The sequence below is a fragment of the Physcomitrium patens genome, chromosome 5 (assembly GCF_059467195.1).
Source record: "Physcomitrium patens ecotype Gransden chromosome 5, ASM5946719v1, whole genome shotgun sequence".
In the NCBI taxonomy this organism is placed as follows: Eukaryota; Viridiplantae; Streptophyta; class Bryopsida; order Funariales; family Funariaceae; genus Physcomitrium; species Physcomitrium patens.
Genome location: NC_143414.1, coordinates 5,344,735 through 5,363,796, shown reverse-complemented (window position 1 = coordinate 5,363,796; position 19,062 = coordinate 5,344,735). Strand labels below are relative to the sequence as shown.

General features: G+C 30.2%; 1 protein-coding gene across 1 annotated transcript; it reads right to left on the bottom strand.

Moving 5' to 3' along the window:
• Positions 1-579: 579 nt before the first annotated feature.
• LOC112282800 (cytokinin hydroxylase) lies at positions 580-3,553 on the bottom strand. The gene is made up of 5 exons (XM_090250863.1): positions 3,443-3,553; positions 3,187-3,309; positions 2,545-2,729; positions 2,098-2,443; positions 580-1,988 (listed from the first exon to the last, which is right to left on the bottom strand). The coding sequence occupies exons 1-5, from the start codon at positions 3,551-3,553 to the stop codon at positions 1,527-1,529; spliced, it is 1,227 nt and encodes a 408-aa protein (XP_090106989.1). The 3' UTR covers positions 580-1,526.
• Between the last annotated feature and the right edge of the window lie 15,509 nt (positions 3,554-19,062).

Genomic DNA, 19,062 nt, shown 5'->3' with positions numbered 1-19,062 from the left:
TGGCTTCGTTGATTGAAATCTTGTTTTCATCTTGAAGGTAGTTAAGCGGGCATACTGTGGGTCTCTAAGCATCCACGTACTCAGAAAGTGATCACTTTCGCAAGAAATGCTAAGCGAAGTTCTAGGTTATAACTGAATTACCAGTGATCTTTTAGAAAGTGCCGATCAAGGCTGGCGCTCGACAGAGTGCGTGTCTAAATTTTCCTGCAGTTGTAGTAATTCCTGACTTGGTGAATATGATAAAGTGGACGGGGCGATTGGTGTGGAGTGTCGCTTTTTAGAGTGGAATACTCATCAACATAGGCCTAACGATTAAACCTCCACTGCTACTCAAGTACAAAGGATTCTGCAGAATTTAGAATATTACAAATCTATGATTTCGTCATCCTTGTACGAATCTAGATACTGCAGTTTTGCAATTTGTCTGTATTCGTCATTAGATTCTGTTTGCAAGACGCTTTTTCTCACACTTGAGAACACGTTGAGAACACTTGAGTCGTTGAGAGTTCGTGAAGGCATGCGTTGAAAGAGTGAGAGATTGACAGGAGAATCGGAATACCTGAGAACGAGATGTCTCTCTTGACGTCGAACGTGTGTGATACTCACGAAAAGGAGCTTGCGTCTGGGGAGCTCCAAGTTCTAACGCCTGGTGTTTTCCAATCCTTTGGTCAGAAACGGATATTTTCAGGTCGAGTGGTTACAGTGAAAGTCTTGGAGGACAACGTTCTGTTGCGTAGAACAGTAAATGAACCTGGGAATGGGAGAATTCTCGTTGTCGACGGTGGCGGTAGCTTGCGAACCGCTCTTGTAGGTGGAGAAGTTGCAAAGCTTGCGGAAACACAAGGCTGGGCTGGGTTTGTCATTTTTGGATGCATTCGCGACGTGGACGAGATCAACGACTGCGCTATTGGGGTTAGAGCGCTCGCCCCGTGCCCTGTGAGGAGCAAAAAGAACGGCGTCGGCGAAAAGAACGTCGTGATAAACATCGTAGGGGCTACCATCAGACCTGGTGATTTCTGCTGGGTGGACAACGACGGCATCCTCGTGTCAACCTCCGTTGTTCCAAAAAAACCTTTGAGTTAAGCAACCAAATTCATGCGCAGCTTAATCTCTTATTAGAATTCGGCCGTCTCCCTCTTACTTAATGTCAACTTCTGCACGCTTCGATCGCTATCTCTCCTCGTTTCCAAATCTTTTACAGCATTTCTCCATGGCAACAGAATAATAGGCGTAGCTTATGATGCGCATGATAATTAATTTTGTCACTTCTGTTGCGCACTTGAAGCTCAAGAGTACTCTCCAATTCTCACAATCTTCTACTGAATAATTCTTCCTTGTACCACAATGATGTATGTTTTTTTTTTTTTTTTTTTTTCTCTACAGACGCATGAGGACTTTCAATTAAATATGAGGTGATACGTTACACGCGAGTGTGCAGACACAAGAAAAGCTTAAAGGATGTTCCTATATGGAACCTGTGCAAGCTGGAGCAGTATGAATTGCTGTGCTCTAGTGTGGTTTCAGAACTAGATCTCCGCCATTATGGAATCAGACCGGCTTTGCGACAGGAGCTCCAAAATGAGTGGCAATCCGTACTTGGGCTTGTTCACTATGGCAAAATGAGGATGATGTTTGTATTTCGGAGATGGTAGGATTCGAAAACGTCGAAGTATCATGCACAGCACAACCTTCACCTCCAGCCATGAAATTTTTTCAGCAATGCAACTTCGGGGTCCAGCTCCGAAGGGAAGGAATGCTTGATGATGAGTGCAAGCTGCCGATGCTCCATTAGCAAATCTCTCAGGTCTGAACTCGGCTACATCCTTTCCCCAAAGCTCTGGGTCACGGTGCATTGCCAAAGTCGCGATTTCGATGACTAAACCCTTGGGAATTAACAGGTCGCCTAATTCGCAATCCTTAACGGCTAATCTAGCTATTGACGGTGACACTGCAAAAATTCGCGCTATTTCTTGAGATATCATCCTCGCCTGCACCAATCACGTACTAATCTTAGTGCAAACCTTGTCACTACCACTGAATCGTCCTTTACGGGGCAAGAAAGAGTAATTAACAATATTTCCAGGAACGATTGCTTACAATTTTGAGCCTAGAGATGTCGTTCATCTCACAAGGGTCTTTGTCCTGCCATTCTGGATAATTTGCTAGGATCAACAACGGGAAGGTGGTTAAATTTGCTCCTGAGTCAGTGCCAGCGAAGAAAAACTTCTTGCAGTTGTCTATAACAGCGTCGAGGCTAAATTTGTGGAAGCTTCCATCAAATCTATCAGTTGCTGTCAGCATACGACCAAGAATATCGTCGCCGTAAGATTCTCTTTCTACTTTCTGTACTGCATCCATCCGATCCTTGACCAACTCCATGATTAGTTTTTCGGTTCTGCCGTTGAGTTGAGCAATCGCTGTCGCCTGTTTTGTTGGCAAAAGCCTGCCAAAACCCTAACATCAGAGGTATTCTAATTTGACGCCAAAATAGACTCACTGGCATCATAATTTGTAGGTACCATTCGAGTTCTCTATCTAGTGTACACTTGGGATCCAGAAAGAAGGGTTGCCAATGGCTGCAAAGAGATGCCCCATGATTTGTCTCTCTTTATCAAAGCACTTATTAAAAGCTGTACATCATGTTTCACTCTTCCTCCAGCTTGTGCTGCCATTTCCTCCCAGTTCAGCATTTCTTGCGCTGCACTTTTTACCATGAGTTCCACCATGGGCTGCACCACAAACACAGCACCAGGCACCGTATTTTATTAACATACTCCGTTTCGGCTGCAACATCTAAGCGAAGCTCATGTCTATTGGTCGAAGGCATGCCCCAAATAGATCCAATTAATTCCTACAACAGCAGCCTACTTCAGAACATGACATACACAAGAAAGACTTCTGTAGCACAATTAACTCCTTCGTTCTTGTGTGCGCTGAGGTGTGATATATGGCAGTGTTTGAACAAGATTAAAATAGAGCGCTAACTCTTTGTTCCAAGAAAGGATATGAAAAATTTACTTTAAATAAGTAAGAATTTCACAAGTCGGGCGTGAGCCGGAGAATATTAACCAAAGTGCAAATCGAGCTCGCATGAAATGTCTCGGAAACTGAAGCTTAACCCGAATTCACAGGGCCTATATCCGTACTCAATGGGACATACTTTTGCTAGTGCCAAAAGAATGAAACCTTGAGCGATTCATTAGAAAAGCAGGGTTTGAGCATACGTCGTTGCATCTCCCATTCCTCTCCCTTCACCACAAACATTCCCTTTCCAACGACTTGCTGAGAATGTGACGGTCCAGCGGAGACCTTTCAAACCACGTCATCCTGTTGATATTCAAGTCGGAAGTGGATAACAACCTAGGGGCGTCCTTTGTGATTCTTGGTAACTAGCTTTTAGTTCGAGGTTGTATTCATGCGTTCCAGACGTGGACCCACAGACATGATTAGCTTTCGCAGACCAGACTTTGTCCCATGTGAGAAGCTTGGGGTACTGTTTGCGCGTCTTGCCAGAACAGAGGCAGGTGGTGGAGAAAAAATACAATGCGACCATGTGCACCTACAAGAGTAGAAAAAAACTTCCTCGAAAATTAGATGTGGAGTAAGCACCTGTAATCCTCGAATTTGCCGGTGTTTCTTCATACATGATGGACGCGTTCGGTTACCCCATTCTAAAGAGTTCAATCATTCAGGCAAGGGACACGGGCAGCTTCTCCCTGTCAGCACCTTACTTGCAGATTTCGACCCACTTACTCTCAAAACTGAGACAGCCAGACGAGCCAGATGTGTAAGATTTGTAGCGACCGTTCTGAATATTGAGGAGGTGTTTGGCTCTGTTGTTTCAAGGTTGGTATTTAACTTCTTCTATTGGATATACGTTTTCGTTTTGTTTTTCAGAACCTTAGGAAGTGTCCAGAGAAGCTGTTTCGATGCCGCATTCTTTCTATCTCTCTCCCTCTCTTACCGGACTGCTGAATACTAGAGTATCAACCATTTGATTGCACCTCTTAGCAGTTCATTTGGTTGATAGGTAGTTGAGTGGTCAGCATGCAAACATTCTCAGCCTCGTTGTTTGATGTAGGCAAATTAGTGGCCTTTCAATCAACACTTTCTAGTTTCTAAAGATGCTTAACTAACTCCCAAGGTCAGAGATAGTAAGGAATTCCCTTTTGATGACACAGTAGTGATGTTAATGACACGCAATGGTGTTTGCAAATGTTATGAAAAAAATTCTTAAGAGTTTAATCATTTTTTTTTTTTTGGTGTTTGGAAATGTTAGTGAAAAAAATATTTAAGAGTACAATTCTTTTTGTTGGTGTCTAATAAAGGGTCATGGATATATATATATATATATATATATTTATTTAAATAAGAAATGTTAAGTAGATGGTAAATATAGATAAATTTGATAATATATTGTGATGAAGATTTTTAGAAACTTCATGGATGTGGATTTGATTTTAGATATGTTTGTAGTTGATTGGTAGATTAAAAACTTAGCCAATAAGTTTATCATATTTCACACATATTAATAGTTTGTGATACAAGCCAACCATGTGATGCATATGTTGAAAACTTGTCTTGTAAGTTAGACACATGTTGGAGGTCCTATAGAACATTACTACATAGTATTTAATTAGATAGTATATATGGAGGTAAAAGTGAAACCTTCTTCACTCTTGTCAATACCTTTCTTGTTTTGAATCTTCTTTTAAAAGATTTTAGTTTTTTTATCTTGAGCATTAACAATTTTAATTTAATATTATACCATCTTTTAGTGATTATCTATTCTTTTTAAATGATACAAAAGTGGATTGACTCTTTGATTCTTTAAGATTTATGTTTTTGATAATTTGATAAGAATACTAATTAATTATTTTTGTGTTTTTAGAATTGAGTGGATTATCTCACTTCTATTATTGTATATTGAAGGTTGTGGACTAATTATCTTTAAACTAATATTTAGTTTTTTTACATTGGTTTTTTTTAAAAAAATGTGGACTATGTTTATTTGTAGAAATTTTTATTTAGTATTAGAAGTTCCAAATTACCCTCCTCTAATTTGGCTTGTAGATTAAGAAAAGCACATAGATTAAGTTCACAATTGAATTCAAGAAGTCTTGCTACTACTAATATTAAAGAAATAAGGATAAGTATGCCAAAGAAGTTTGATGGAACAAGATCAAAGTTTTGAAGATTTCTGCAACAAATAAAGCTTTATCTAAGATTACATCTTTTTCAATACCTTTATAAATTTATTTAAGTTGAATTCATATGTATACTTTTATTTGACAATATTATTTCTTAGTTTGCACCTTAGATAGAAAAAATTTAACAACTCTTTTATGATCTTAATTCATTCTTAGAAGTCTTTATGGCTACATTTGGAAAAAATAATTGAGAAAGTATAGTAGAGACCAAACTCTAGATTTTACAATAAAAATTATCTTTAATTACTATATATTTTTTAATAATATTTATTACTATTATAGATTACTAAAAGATATTATATTGAATAGAGAGACATAATTTGTATCAAGATTTTAGAAAATTCTATTTAAAATATTAAAGATGGACATAAAATTATCTTTGGCTTCCTATCCATAAATTGATGGATAAATAAAATAGTTGAATGAAAATTTGAAATAGTATTTGAGATATACCATCAATTACCATAAAAAAAATTGAACAACTCTCTTGCTATTTACAAAGTTTGCTTATTATAAGGTATATTTTTCTATTCAACAAATACATTATAAATATTCAATAAGGACAATTTAGAATATTTTAGATGATTCTTAAAGATTTCATAAGATTTTAGAAATATTCTTAGAATATCCTAAAATACTTTAGATGATTTTAAAAATATTCTAAAAGATTTTAAAAGATTCTAAAAAGATTAAGAAAGTTACTTGAGAAGCGTCTTTGAGTTGCTTCATCTTCAAATAATATAAAAACTTCTTAAGAAGCTTCTTAATACCTAATATATATTGAAGTCAAGGTTGAGGGAATCCTCAATCTTGACTATACATCTTTTAAAACTCTAACTCACTTCTTTTAGTGTTGATCTTGTACTCATATGGTTTAATTAAATTCTTATTAGCTTTCTTATTGAATTCTTTTGTTCAATTTCTTATTTAGTCTTTTTTTATAGAATATCCATGATAATTTATCAAGATTGATTTCTTATCAATACTTAAGCTTACTTTTTCTTGATAGAAAATAGATTACCATTCTTTTTGAAGGCATCTAAGTGCTTTAGAGGTTGTGGAGCACCTTTATCTAAATTGATATTATTTAGATTTTATTTTTATTTTTATTTTTTTCTTTTAGAATGGTTGGAGGTGAAGATGTTATTATGGTTGAATCTCTCAAATCCAAATTAGATGTTATTATGAACAAAATAAATGCTTTAGTTCATAAAACTGTTAAAATTGAAGAGTTCTTTGCAAGATTTCATAGTGATGTAAGATATGAGTCATCAAATTGACTTACTAATTGTTTTAGGACAAAAGAATGTATGTAGAGTATCAAAATTATAATTTTTAGGTGAAGATGTACTTAGAGGATGTTAAATAAAAGAGAATAGTATTAGTGGAGAAAAAATAGAATCTTAGTAAGTCTTGAAGGTAATTATTTTAGTTGGTTTAGGATTTTTACTTATTGTTGAGTAGTGAGGATTAGTTACTAAGGTCAATATTTATATTGGATTTCTATCTATATATATTACTTATAAAAAAAACTATAAATATTAGTTAGTAGTTAGAAGAAGTCTGAAAAAGAACCTCATGTCTTTTTAGTTAGTTATATAGAAAGTAGGATTTATAATAGATTTAAATTTATTTTATTACTATAAAAATCATCAAGATAGGAAATTATATTCTTAAATTGATATTAATATAATAGAATCATTATAAGAATTTTAAAATTTATCTAAAATTTATTTAGAATTTTTTAGGAATTTTTAGAGTAATTTCTAAGACTTAGATAAAAATAAATTTTACCACTTGAGGAACCATTATGAAGAAATGGAGCAAGATTTGAAGGCCACTCTAGGCTTTGAGGCTAATTGGATGTTTTTAAATACTATGGTAAATTCAAAAATACAAAATTATGGAGTTTAATAGTAGAAAATAGAAAGACCAGCAGTTAGTATAGTCCCTATAAGAAGGGAGGTGCACAAGTTCCATATGGGTTGTAGCACCTTGAAGGTAGTTAGGAAGATAAGTCTAAGGCCTCATGGCCTCTCTCAAGAATCCATATACACTACTTATGAGCCTTAGTTAGGTTCGAACTCTTGATCTCTTATGCAAGTTATAATTGAAGTAAAAATTATTTATTTAACTTTTTATTTAATTACTTGTTATTTTTTAAACCTTCATAACTTATTCATTGTAACTCGGATTTATATGTTTCTTATACCATTGAAAAGATAAAAAAAAATTCTAAAAATTATTTTTTATTTTTATTTTTTACTTTTTATTAGATAAAAACTCAGTAAATAGACTATGACTACTTTTGTAGTGTACAATTGCTTAATTGTACTTATTCCACTTGTTTTGTCTTTTTCTTCTTTTATTCTTATTCTTGCTACTTTAACTTTATACCATATATTATAAACAAATCTTATTTGAGGCCATCTTGTAATTAGATTAAAGAGTGAATTTTATACTCACATAAGACTTGAAGCAAGTCAACTTATGATGCAACTACTTTTTCAAGCTTCTACATCCAAGGAGGCAATGGCACCTATACCTCAATAAGAAAATTTACCTATTCAATAACATAAGGAGTTTTGGATTAGATTTCAAAAAAAACTTGATGGTAAATCCTCAAAATTTCAAGGATTTATTAACTAAATTCGATTGATAACTTTTTTACAATCTGAGTGTTATCCAATAGAGAAATTATGAGTTGATTTAGTAGGAACCTTCCTCATAAGTTAAGACTTATTTTGATTTTTTTTTTTATTTAAAAAGAGATTTTTAATCTTAAGTAACTTTTAAGGTTTCTTAGAAGCATTTGTAGAAGCATTTGAAAAACATGATGAGGCTTCATTGGCAATAACAAAGATTTGTTTATTACATCAAAGATCATATTTTTTATGAATTTATGCATGTAATTTTAAACAATTAGCTTGTAACATCAATTGAAATAAACAAGCTCTCATGAATCAATTCTATTGGAGATTAACAGATGATGTGAAAGATGTATTACTATCATTATTTAATCTTCAAATATTCAATGAAGCTATTAGCTAAGTTGTGAAGTGTAATAATTAATTATTTCAAGAAAGGTAAGTTCAAAGCTCCTAGACTTTGATAAAAAAATTCACTAAAAGTTTGTATTTTGCTATTCAACAAATACATGATTTCTACACTTCAAAGCTAAGGATATGCAAATTTATGTAATACAATTCAAACCTCTTATAACAAAAAATAAGAAATGTTGATCTCAATAAGGTCCATACTTATATTGTAATGAAGGTCATAAATTTGGAAATCATACAAAGAAACAACATACAACCAAGACTACAAGAACAATTATGTGAGAAAACAAAGATACCTAGTTATAATGAAAATTGTGCAGCTAGACATTTCAATACTTCAAATTCATTAAGATCTTTTTTTTTCTATCAAACATGTTCATTATTTTACTATATTTTTATTTCTTGGCCTACAAAAACTTCAAACAAATGCCTTATTAGATTCAAGAGTATGTGCTTGCTTTTTAGATGAAGATTTTTTTAAACTTCATAAAATTATTTTAGTACAAAAGTCAAATTTTGTATATGTAGAAGTAACAGATGATCGATCTTTAATTTGAAGCAATGTTATTTATAAGATCATACCACTACAAATATTATTTAGAGGCCATTGTAGTAAAATAATATTTAATATTATTAGAATATTATCTAATCCTATCATTCTAAGACTTTTATGTTTAAAAAGATATAATCCATCTATATGTTGGAGGTTTTTTAAGATTGAATTTTTTATAGAATTCTTTTGGAAAAAACCTATCAAGAAGTTATCAACAACAAAGTCCTTATTTCTGGGAGCAATGGCTTTTATGAAGATGGCTAAGAAGGAAATGTCATTTATTATTTATGCAATTTCAAATCATAAAGAAGCAAGCTTACTTGTAGCTATCTCAGAGTAGTATAAGGGATTTTAAGATGCCTTTGAAAAAAAGAATGCTAACATATTGCCAAAGTATTGACCATATGTTTATACCATTAATCTTTAAGAAGAGGCTCAATCACTACTTGGTCCAATTTAGTACTTATTACAAAACAAGCTTTTGGCATTAACAGATTATATCAATAAAAATCTTGCAAAGAATTTTATTTGGCATTCTAAATTTTTAGCAGATGCACCAATAAAAAAAAGATAGATATTTATAAATACATGTTAATTATTACACCTTCAATAAAATAATAGAAAATAATTATTATCCATTATTATTGATATCAAGGTTTTTGGAGCAACTTGGTTAAGTTAAGATCTACACCAAAATAGATCTTTGTGGAGCATACAATTTAGTACAAATTAAACAATGAGATGAATAGAAGACATTGTTTTAGATAAAATATGGATATTTTAAATATCATATCATATCTTTTTGATTAAAAAATATTCTAGCTATATTTTAACATTTGATGAATGATATTTTTTAAAAATTCTTAAACAAGATTATTGTCTACTACCTTGATGATATCTTAATTTAGTCCAATACTCTTGAAAAACATGAAGAACATATGCAATTAATCTTGCAAAAGTTACAAGATGCAGGATTATATGCCAAATTCAAAAAATGTATATTCTATTAACCAAAAGTAAAATTTTTTATATTTATTATATCCAATGAAGGCTTATTGATGGATCAAAATAAAGTTCAATCTATAAAAAAGTGGACAATTCCAAAGACAACACAGGATGTATAACGTTTTTTTGGATTTATTAATTTTTATCAAATATTTATAAAAAAATTATTCTGAAGTTGCTGCTCATCTCACTCAATTGACATCCAAAGACAAATTGAAATGGGGACCTCAAATACAAAAGGCTTTTTAAGATTTGAAGGTAGCTTTTACCACAGCTCTAATCTTATTGCATTCAAATTTCATGAAGGCCTTTTATTTAGAGACTTATTACAGATGGAAAATATGGAAAGGTCTACATAGTTGCTTTCTATTCTAAAAAGTTTTTAGCTTCAAAAATTAATTATAAGATTTACAATAAAGAACTTTTTATGATTGTAGACTCTTTTTAAGAATAGCATATTTTATTAGAAGGTATTATACATTTTATATATATACATCATAAAAATTTAGAGTATTTTATATGAGCTTGAATTTTGAATTATCACCAAGCTTGCTAGAATATGTTATTATCTTTTTTTGATTTTGTGATTATATAACAATAAAAAAAGAAACAATGACTATTAGATACTTTATTAAAGAAATCATATCTTGTTCCAAAGGTTGAAGAAGCAATATTTGATCCACAATATATTATTCTTTTGAAGCCATTTTTTTATTTTTTATTTTTTTATTTTTTTTTATACTACTTCTATAGTTACACTTGTTGATTTAAGTTTTTTTCAACAAATTCATACAACATTAGCTAATATATATTAATATTATGGCCTACTTAATAATATTATTTTTTTATTGAGGATCCCAATTTATATCAAAGTTTTGAAAATCTTTTTTTGAGATATTGATGGTATATCAAACTTTCCTCTATCTTCCACCTTTAAACAAATGATCAAATAAAACAATTTAATCAAGTTTTGGAGTAGTATTTATGATGTATCATCAACTATCAGCAAGATGATTAGACCTCATATTTATCTTTAGTAGAGTTTGCTTATAATAATACTTTTCATATTTTAACTCAACAAATACTATTTTATTCCAATTATGATTACCATCCAAAATTTGATTTTTTAGATATATGAAAGGATGAAAATCCAACACCTAAAGATCTTACAAAACAATTGTCATAGCTCTATAAAACTTTGAAGTTCCATTTATAAGTAGCTTAAGATTCTTACAAAGCATCTTTAGATGAATTGAAAAAGGAATTCCTAGCTTTTTAAGTTGAAGATAAAATATGGCTTCTTTGACAAAATATTCAGACTAATATGCATTGCAATAAGTTGAACCACCAAAGATTGGGCAATTTAGTATTCAAAAGCAAATTAATTTAGTAGCTTATAGATTGGAACTACCTACATCTATGAAGATATATCTAGTCTTTCATGTGTCTCTCTTAGAGGCTTATTCAAAATCAACTATTTGAAGAATAATATAGCTATTACCATGTTATATTAAAATAGATAATTATATACAATATGAAATAGAAAAGATTCTTGATTCTTAACAAAGAAAAACTAAGAAGAAGAAAAATACCAACCCTCTTATAAAAGTAGATAATAATTAAAAATATGAGATCAAAAAAATCTTAGATTTGAAGTGATACTAAAATAAGTTTTTTTTTTTTTTATTGGTGTAGATATGAAATTAGTGAATGTATATAGAAATCAACTAATAATCTTACAAATACAACAAAAAATATTGATGCTTTTTATTGATAACATCTATCAAAATCAAGATAAAGAATAATAAAACTTTAAGATAAAATAAATAAGGTTCAAAAAAGATTACATTTTATCTTTTATTTTTGTTTATAATTCATTTATATTTATAACTACAGAAGGTCGATTTGAAGGATATGAATCTCAAAAAACCTTGATACATTCTTGTGTATAGATGTTCACTTAAAAATAGTAATATATTAGAATTAGAATGGCTATTATCAAAAATAAGAATATTACAGACTCTTGAAATAAAACTAGAGAGAAGAAAGATATTGATAAGAATAAAGAAGGCTTTGCTCTTGCCTATATAAATACTATATAATCAGGAACTATGTGGTAATATTCTATAAGATCTTTGATATGTATAAAATATATGAAACATTTGTTTAACTTACAAAATAAGTTTCTTACATGTGTACTATATGGCCAACTTGTACCATAAGCTACTAATATATGCAACTGTCAAGGACATGAATCTCAAAGAAAGAAAGTCTCAATACAGTCTTACGTCACTTAAAAAGACTAAAAAAATACTCAAAGTTGGTTATATATTGAACTAGAACGGCTATTGCCAAAGACAAGAAGACTAGAAAGTCTTAAAACAAGACTAAAGACTAAAAAGGCATTGACAAGATTGAAAAAGGCTTCATTTTTACCTCCATATATTCTATCTAATTAGAAGCTACGTAATGATATTTTGTAAGACTTCCAACATATGTTGACTTTGCAAGATACATGTCTTAACTTACAAGATAATTTTTTTTTATATGTATGCTATATAATCACCTTATTCTATAAGCTACTAATATATGTGGTATAAGATAAATTTATTGATCAAGTTTTAAACCTACAAATCAACTACAAACACATATAAAGTCAAAATTATATTTATAAAGATTCTAAAAAGATTTTTTTTTAAATATTATGAAATTAATATATTTTTATTTACTTTTATGTAGTTATATAAGTAATTATTGGAATAAATATGTATGTCTATAATATTATCTTTTCTTCTAGAAACAAATTTCATGAAGAGCAGTCATCATCTTTTATAGATCTTAATATTTTTTATCTTGATTTTGATAGATGCCATCAATAAAAAGCTTCAACTGTCTTTATTGCATTAGCAAGATTCTTTATTAGCTTCTATGTGCATTCACTAATATTATAACTATACCAATGAATAAGATTTTTCAATCTATTTTGGCGCTGCCTTAAATCTAAGACTTCTTCCACCTCAAACTCTTGATTATTATTTATTTTTATAGGAAGAGGTGGTATTTATCTTCTTTTCAAGATATTCATTGTCTTATATGGCTTAAAAAGAGATACATGGAATAAAAAATAGATCTTTATAGACTCTGATAGATATAATCAATAAATAATAAGATTTACTTATTCATAAATAGGAAAAGAACTAGACCTATGATGGTCTAATTTATCTTAAAGACAAATAGTCTTGATATTGCAACAAAGTAACTATACCTTATTATCTATATTAAATTATGGTTATTTCTTGCAATAAGTATTTGCATTCACTTTTTATTATTTAACTTCTTTTAACTACATCTTCTTTGTTATATGTAATTTTAACAAATAATTTGTAAATCATTTGCCATAAGATTGTTAACTTTTAAAAATTCAAAAATATCAAATCATAGATGATAACTATAATTATCAAAAAAATGTGTTTGTTGAATAAGAAAATGTATGAGATTATTGTATGTAAACTTTGTCAATAATAAAAGAATTATCTAATCATCTTGATAATTTTTTATAATATATGTAACAAGATATAGATAAGATACTTGTATTGTTGACATATAGGAATAGATAGTTGGAATCATATTTGAGAAGTTATAGAAGTTTTTAGAATTGGAGCTAGATTAGTGGACTATGTAGGATCTATTGTAGAATATTTTGGAAAGAGCTTAAGGTAGTTATTTAGGAAAAATCCACCATAGAATCTTCTAGAAAGGATTTAAGATGGTTATCTAGGTAAGATCTACTATAGAACTTTCTAGAAAGAATTTAGGACAATTATCTAAATAGGATCTATTATCTAGGAATATCGTAGAAAGTCCAAGGTAGTAAACAAAGTATAAATAGGACTAGCTAAGGCCTTTTGGGTAGTTGGTCAAAATATAGCTTTGGATCTTTTCTCTAAGTAAAATTTGGTTTTGCAACTTCTTATTCAGTTCAGTTCTATTTTATTTCTGTTTGCTCATTTTTGTCTTTTGTATCTTATTTTGTTTAATTGTATTCAGTTTTTTTCTAATCCATTTTGTCATATTTTGTGATGAGGTTTTATGTTGCTATGGATTAGAAGGATCTTAGACTCTTGAGATAGGCTAGTCTTATTTTATTTGTATCAGAGTGAGTATTAGATTGTTCTTTGGTAGTGAGTGAATAGTCATCATCTAGTTTGAAGTTAGTTGTTGTAGTCATATTAGATATTATGTTGAGGCTACCACGAGTTACTCTTAAAAAATCAACCAAAAGATGAAAAGGCATTACAATAGTGGAATTTAATTAAAAATTATAGTATAAAAGATATGGCAGAGCAATCTCAGATGAAGGCTCAAATACAACATTTCTTAAGCTAGATAGCTACTTTGTAAGGGCAAATAAAAGCCTCTAGGATAAAAAAATCAACATTTGCTAAGCTGAAATTGAATAAGCTTAGTACATACTTTGGGACTTCAAGGCAAGAGGATGTATGTCAATGATTCTTCAATATGCAATAATACTTGTAATTATTTGGGATAAATACCATTGAAGAAATTATGTATGCAATCAATTAATTGAAAGATATGGTAGCCATTTGGTGGTAAGAACAAATTCAAAGCTATAAAAATCAAGGTGGATTTTGTGATTGGGAGGACTTTGAGACTGAGTTTAAGAATCAATTTCAACCTATCAATGCAAAAAAGATAGCATGTAATCACTTGACAAATCTTATATAATCTAGGTTGATAAAAGACTATATCTTTTGATTAAAGTCCCTATATCTTTAAATTGATAATATTTTAGAGGCAAAGATAATAGATTGATTTTTATGAGGTTTAAAATCTAAAAAGCAATGAAAGGTGGAACTAAAGAATCTACAAATATTTGAAGATGCAATTAAGATTGCAAAGAGAGTCAATGCTATAGATTCTAAAAATTATAGAGGACGACCTATATCACAAAGTCCTTGCTACTATCTAATATTATGGCACAACAACCAATGCCAATAAAAATTGATATCTTATAGGGATTATTGATATCACAAAGATGACAAATATTGGTGTGAAAGGGATAGTGTTTCTATTATCAGTAGCTAGGCCATCAAATGAGAGGTTATTTAAAACATCAAAATTCAAGCACCAACAAAAAAAAAGGTGAATTTATAGTCTTGAAACTCACCAAGTCAATAATGAAACAAAGTAGGAAAAAAAGCCTCCAAATAAAGGCATTGAGGCCAGTAATGGAAATAATTACTATCTCTCAAAGATAAATGGCATGGCCTTAGACAACTATAAAAAGATTCAACTAGTACATTTAATGGGACTACTAGAAAGACAACCATGTTGAGTGCTTGTAGATTGTGGCTCTACAAAAAATTGCATCTTGACCAAAATTGCCAACCAACTTGGGATTAAAACTAAGATAATCAAAGGAAGAAGTATATACTTGTAGATGACCAAGAGAATGTATTAAATGATACATGTAAAGAAGAAACCTTGAAGTTGACTGACACCTACATCTTAAGAGAGAGGTTCAAAGTAACAAAGCTCAGATATCATATTATCCTTGGTATACAATGGCTAGAGGTGAAAAATAAGCAAGTTGATTGGATAGCAATGACAATCTCCATCAAAGATGGTGGACACAAGATGATTCTTTGTACCTTTGCATTGAGTGAAGAAAAAAAAATAATCTGCAATTAAAGAGTTATTTGTAGAGATGACCTTTATGAAGAATCAAATACAACATAAGAAACTAATATATATATATATATATATATATATATATATATATAGTGGTTCTAAATCTTATATCAGTGATAGAAAAGACAATCAAAGGAATAGAATGGGTAGAGCAACTAATACAATATTATATTTTATTTGCTTATAGTATGCATAAATTAATTAAAACATATATTATATTTATAAGTCTTCATGTGGATTAGAGTGGTTAATAAGTAAATTTAAAAAGAGTTGATATAAGAAAATTTATTTGGAGGTTTATTTATTTTGATTATAAGATTTATATTATGTAGAATTTAGATATTTAGTATAAAGCTTAAGAAAATATTAGAGTCTAAAGATGAAAGTCTAAACTATTAGGAGGCTTATTAGAAAGGATGAAAACAAGGTATGGTTGGATGAAGGTAAGGGATGAAGATCTTCATCCCTATTGGTCGAATGTCATGTCCAATGGGCTTCAAAGAGGCTACATGGGATCTTATTAAGAATTAGGATTTTTTTTCGAGGCTATTTGAGCTTTGGAGGCTAGAATCAGTAAGTTTAGGTTTTTTGATACAATTTAGATGCAAATTTTGTGTAATTTGGAGTTTTTATGAAGGAGTTATAGGCACTCAAAGTTAAGGTATCAATTTCATATCTATTGTCACTCTTTGGGGCATAACATATACTTACAAAGAGTAATAAATGATCGGCAACTAGGATTGAAGAAAGTATTTTTTTTTATTATACTTTTTATGTATTGTTTGATGAATTCTAAGTCTAGATAAAGGAGTTATAAGGCATTGAAGATAGTACATGTAATTCAAAGACAACAAGTGAGTCATTTTATTAATAATAATGGTTGGAACCATATCTTGAGTTTTTAGATGAATTTTTAGCTCAAAATTTCTATAAATGTATGTTATTAGGTTAAAAAGCTCTAAATCAAAGTTTCATGGTATTTCATTACTTAATTTGTGAGATATAAAGAAAATTGAATGTAGATGTATGTAAGTAAGGATTTGAAGCTATTATTAGGATTTTAGTAATATCTCAAGATCTGTAATAAATTTACAATTGAAATTTGTTTTAGTAGTTGTTGAAAGTATATCAATACTTTATGTAAAGTTTTAGTTTTTTTGGATGGTTAGATTGTGAAATATGAACTATTGAAGTTTGAAAAAAAAAATTTCATAAGGATATATAAGGTTTTAAGATATTTTATCATATATTTGGATATTTTTTGTACTTAGGCTTATGTATTGATATAATTTCTCTAAAAAGGAAAATATTATATATATATATATATATATATATATATATATATATATATAAAATTAAACTTAGAACTTTAATATCTTAGACTTGATTGAGCATTTAGTGGCAACCAAAAGCCGAACGTTTTCTTGGGACAAACTCTTTCTACCTTGACAATGGAAATATTAGAATGTCTTTCCAACCAACCATCTTAGTAGCATGCCTCCTAATCAAGGTACCCCCTTTCAAATAGAACTATTATCTAGATTCAAATCAGTAAGTTGGCTAATTTATTACCTAGCACCAAATGAACTTGAAAAGCTACAAAAGATATTAGACTAAACTCTTAGAAGGGTCTCATTTGAGAAATTACATCACCATAGGAAGTACCTATATTCTTTATATCCAAAAAGGATGGTGGACTTTGACTTTGAATCAACTATTGAGGCTTCAATAAAGAGACTATTAAAAATATATATGCACTTTTATGTATGGATGATCTTTTTGATCAAATTTGAGGTGCGACCAACTTTCACAAATTGAACCTTTGGAGTGGCTATTGGTAGACACCTATTACAAAAAAGGATATAAAAAAGATGAAATTTTGTATGTGCTATTGATATTTTGAATAGCTTATTTTACATTTTGGCCTTAATAATGCTCCAGCCTCTTTCATGGGTCATATAAACAAATTGTTTTGAAATCTTTTGGATAAGTATATAATTATTTTCATTGATGATATCCTTGTATATAATAAAATCCTTGAAGAGTATGAATAACATCTATGAAAATTATTGCGTTGACTACAAGATAGTTATTTTTATTACAAACAATCAAAATGTGAACTTTGAAAGTCAAAAGTCACCTTTATGGGGGCATGTGGTGTCTTTCAAAGGCATACGCATAGAGCAAGATCAGGTAAAAGCAATAGAAGATTGGCCAACCCCCAAAGATGCTTCTAAAGTCCTCTTTATTTTTAAGCCTTGCAAGATATTATTGCCATCTTGTTTGGCTATTTGCATAGAATGTTACTTCATTGACAAATCTATTGGAAAAAGGTGCATCATTTGAATGGATATTGGAGCAACAAAGGACCTTTGATAGGTTGAAGGAAGTATTTATTACTGTTCTAATATTGCAATCATATGATTTTAACCTTCTTATTATACTTAACATTGATGCTTCTAACTTTGCTATCAAAATGGTCCTTCAAGAAGACTTTGGTAGGAACCTTCAACTTGTAGTGTATGAATTACATAAGCTCAGAAGGACAAAGTACAATAATTCTACAAGTGATCAAGAGCAATTAGCAATGGTACATGCCATAAAAGTATGGTGACACTATCTATTGGAGAAGCTAGTGGTTGTTTGAACTAACCATCAATTCTTGCTACATGATTTGCATCTAAAAAATATGAAATCATGACATCATTGTTGAGAAGAATAGTTGCAGCTTTTTGATATCCAGCTTGAATACAAAAAAACGTGACAATATATTGTACTAGACATCTTATCATGGAGACCAAACTTGTAGGCCAAATTGAGAAATAAGGCAAATAGTACTATTATTAATAATGTCATTTCAAACCTAATCAAAGAGATAGAATGGAAAGAAGCTACGTATCAAGATGTTTATTTCAAGATGGTTAGTGATCAGATGAAGGTGGGATAATATATAGTATCAAGATTATAGTCTTAATAATAGTTTATTCTATTTTAAGAAGTAAATTTATATTCTAAATAATGCTATACTTTGAATGTATATACTTTAAAAAAGACATGACATCCCAATATTTGGATATTTAGGAGAAGACAAGATTCTACAATAGATCTCAAGGATGTGATTTTGAACAAGTTTGAACCATGATGTTTAAGCTTTTATACGCTCTTGCAAGTCATATGAATATAATATGACATATGATATAGCGTCTCTTAAACTATTGTAGCCAATTCTATTACCTACAATACATTGGGAGCAAGTGACTATGGATCTCATCATATGTTTATCGCATACATCTCATAATTACATCATGATTATAGTCTCTGTGAATGAACTCTTAAAGCAACTTTACTTGGTCACGATGTGCTCAGATATTGATGCTCCAATGCTTGCATGGATCTTCTTTGATATTATCTTTTGTCACGATGGATTATTTTGTGTCGTTGTTTCAGATTGAAATTGATGCTTCAAGGGAAGTTTTTCACAAGCCTTGTTTAAGCTACTAGGTACATGACTTGTTATATCTAC

What these genes read in the sequence shown, in the direction of transcription:
- LOC112282800 (XM_090250863.1), bottom strand. Translation starts at nt 3,553, where the DNA reads ATGGTCGCATTGTATTTTTTCTCCACCACCTGCCTCTGTTCTGGCAAG. An exon ending in GGTCTGCGAAAGCTAATCAT is followed by an intron (nt 3,310 to 3,442) that starts GTCTGTGGGTCC and finishes GTGGTTTGAAAG; the next exon opens with GTCTCCGCTGGACCGTCACA. An exon ending in CTTCTTTCTGGATCCCAAGT is followed by an intron (nt 2,444 to 2,544) that starts GTACACTAGATA and finishes GGGTTTTGGCAG; the next exon opens with GCTTTTGCCAACAAAACAGG.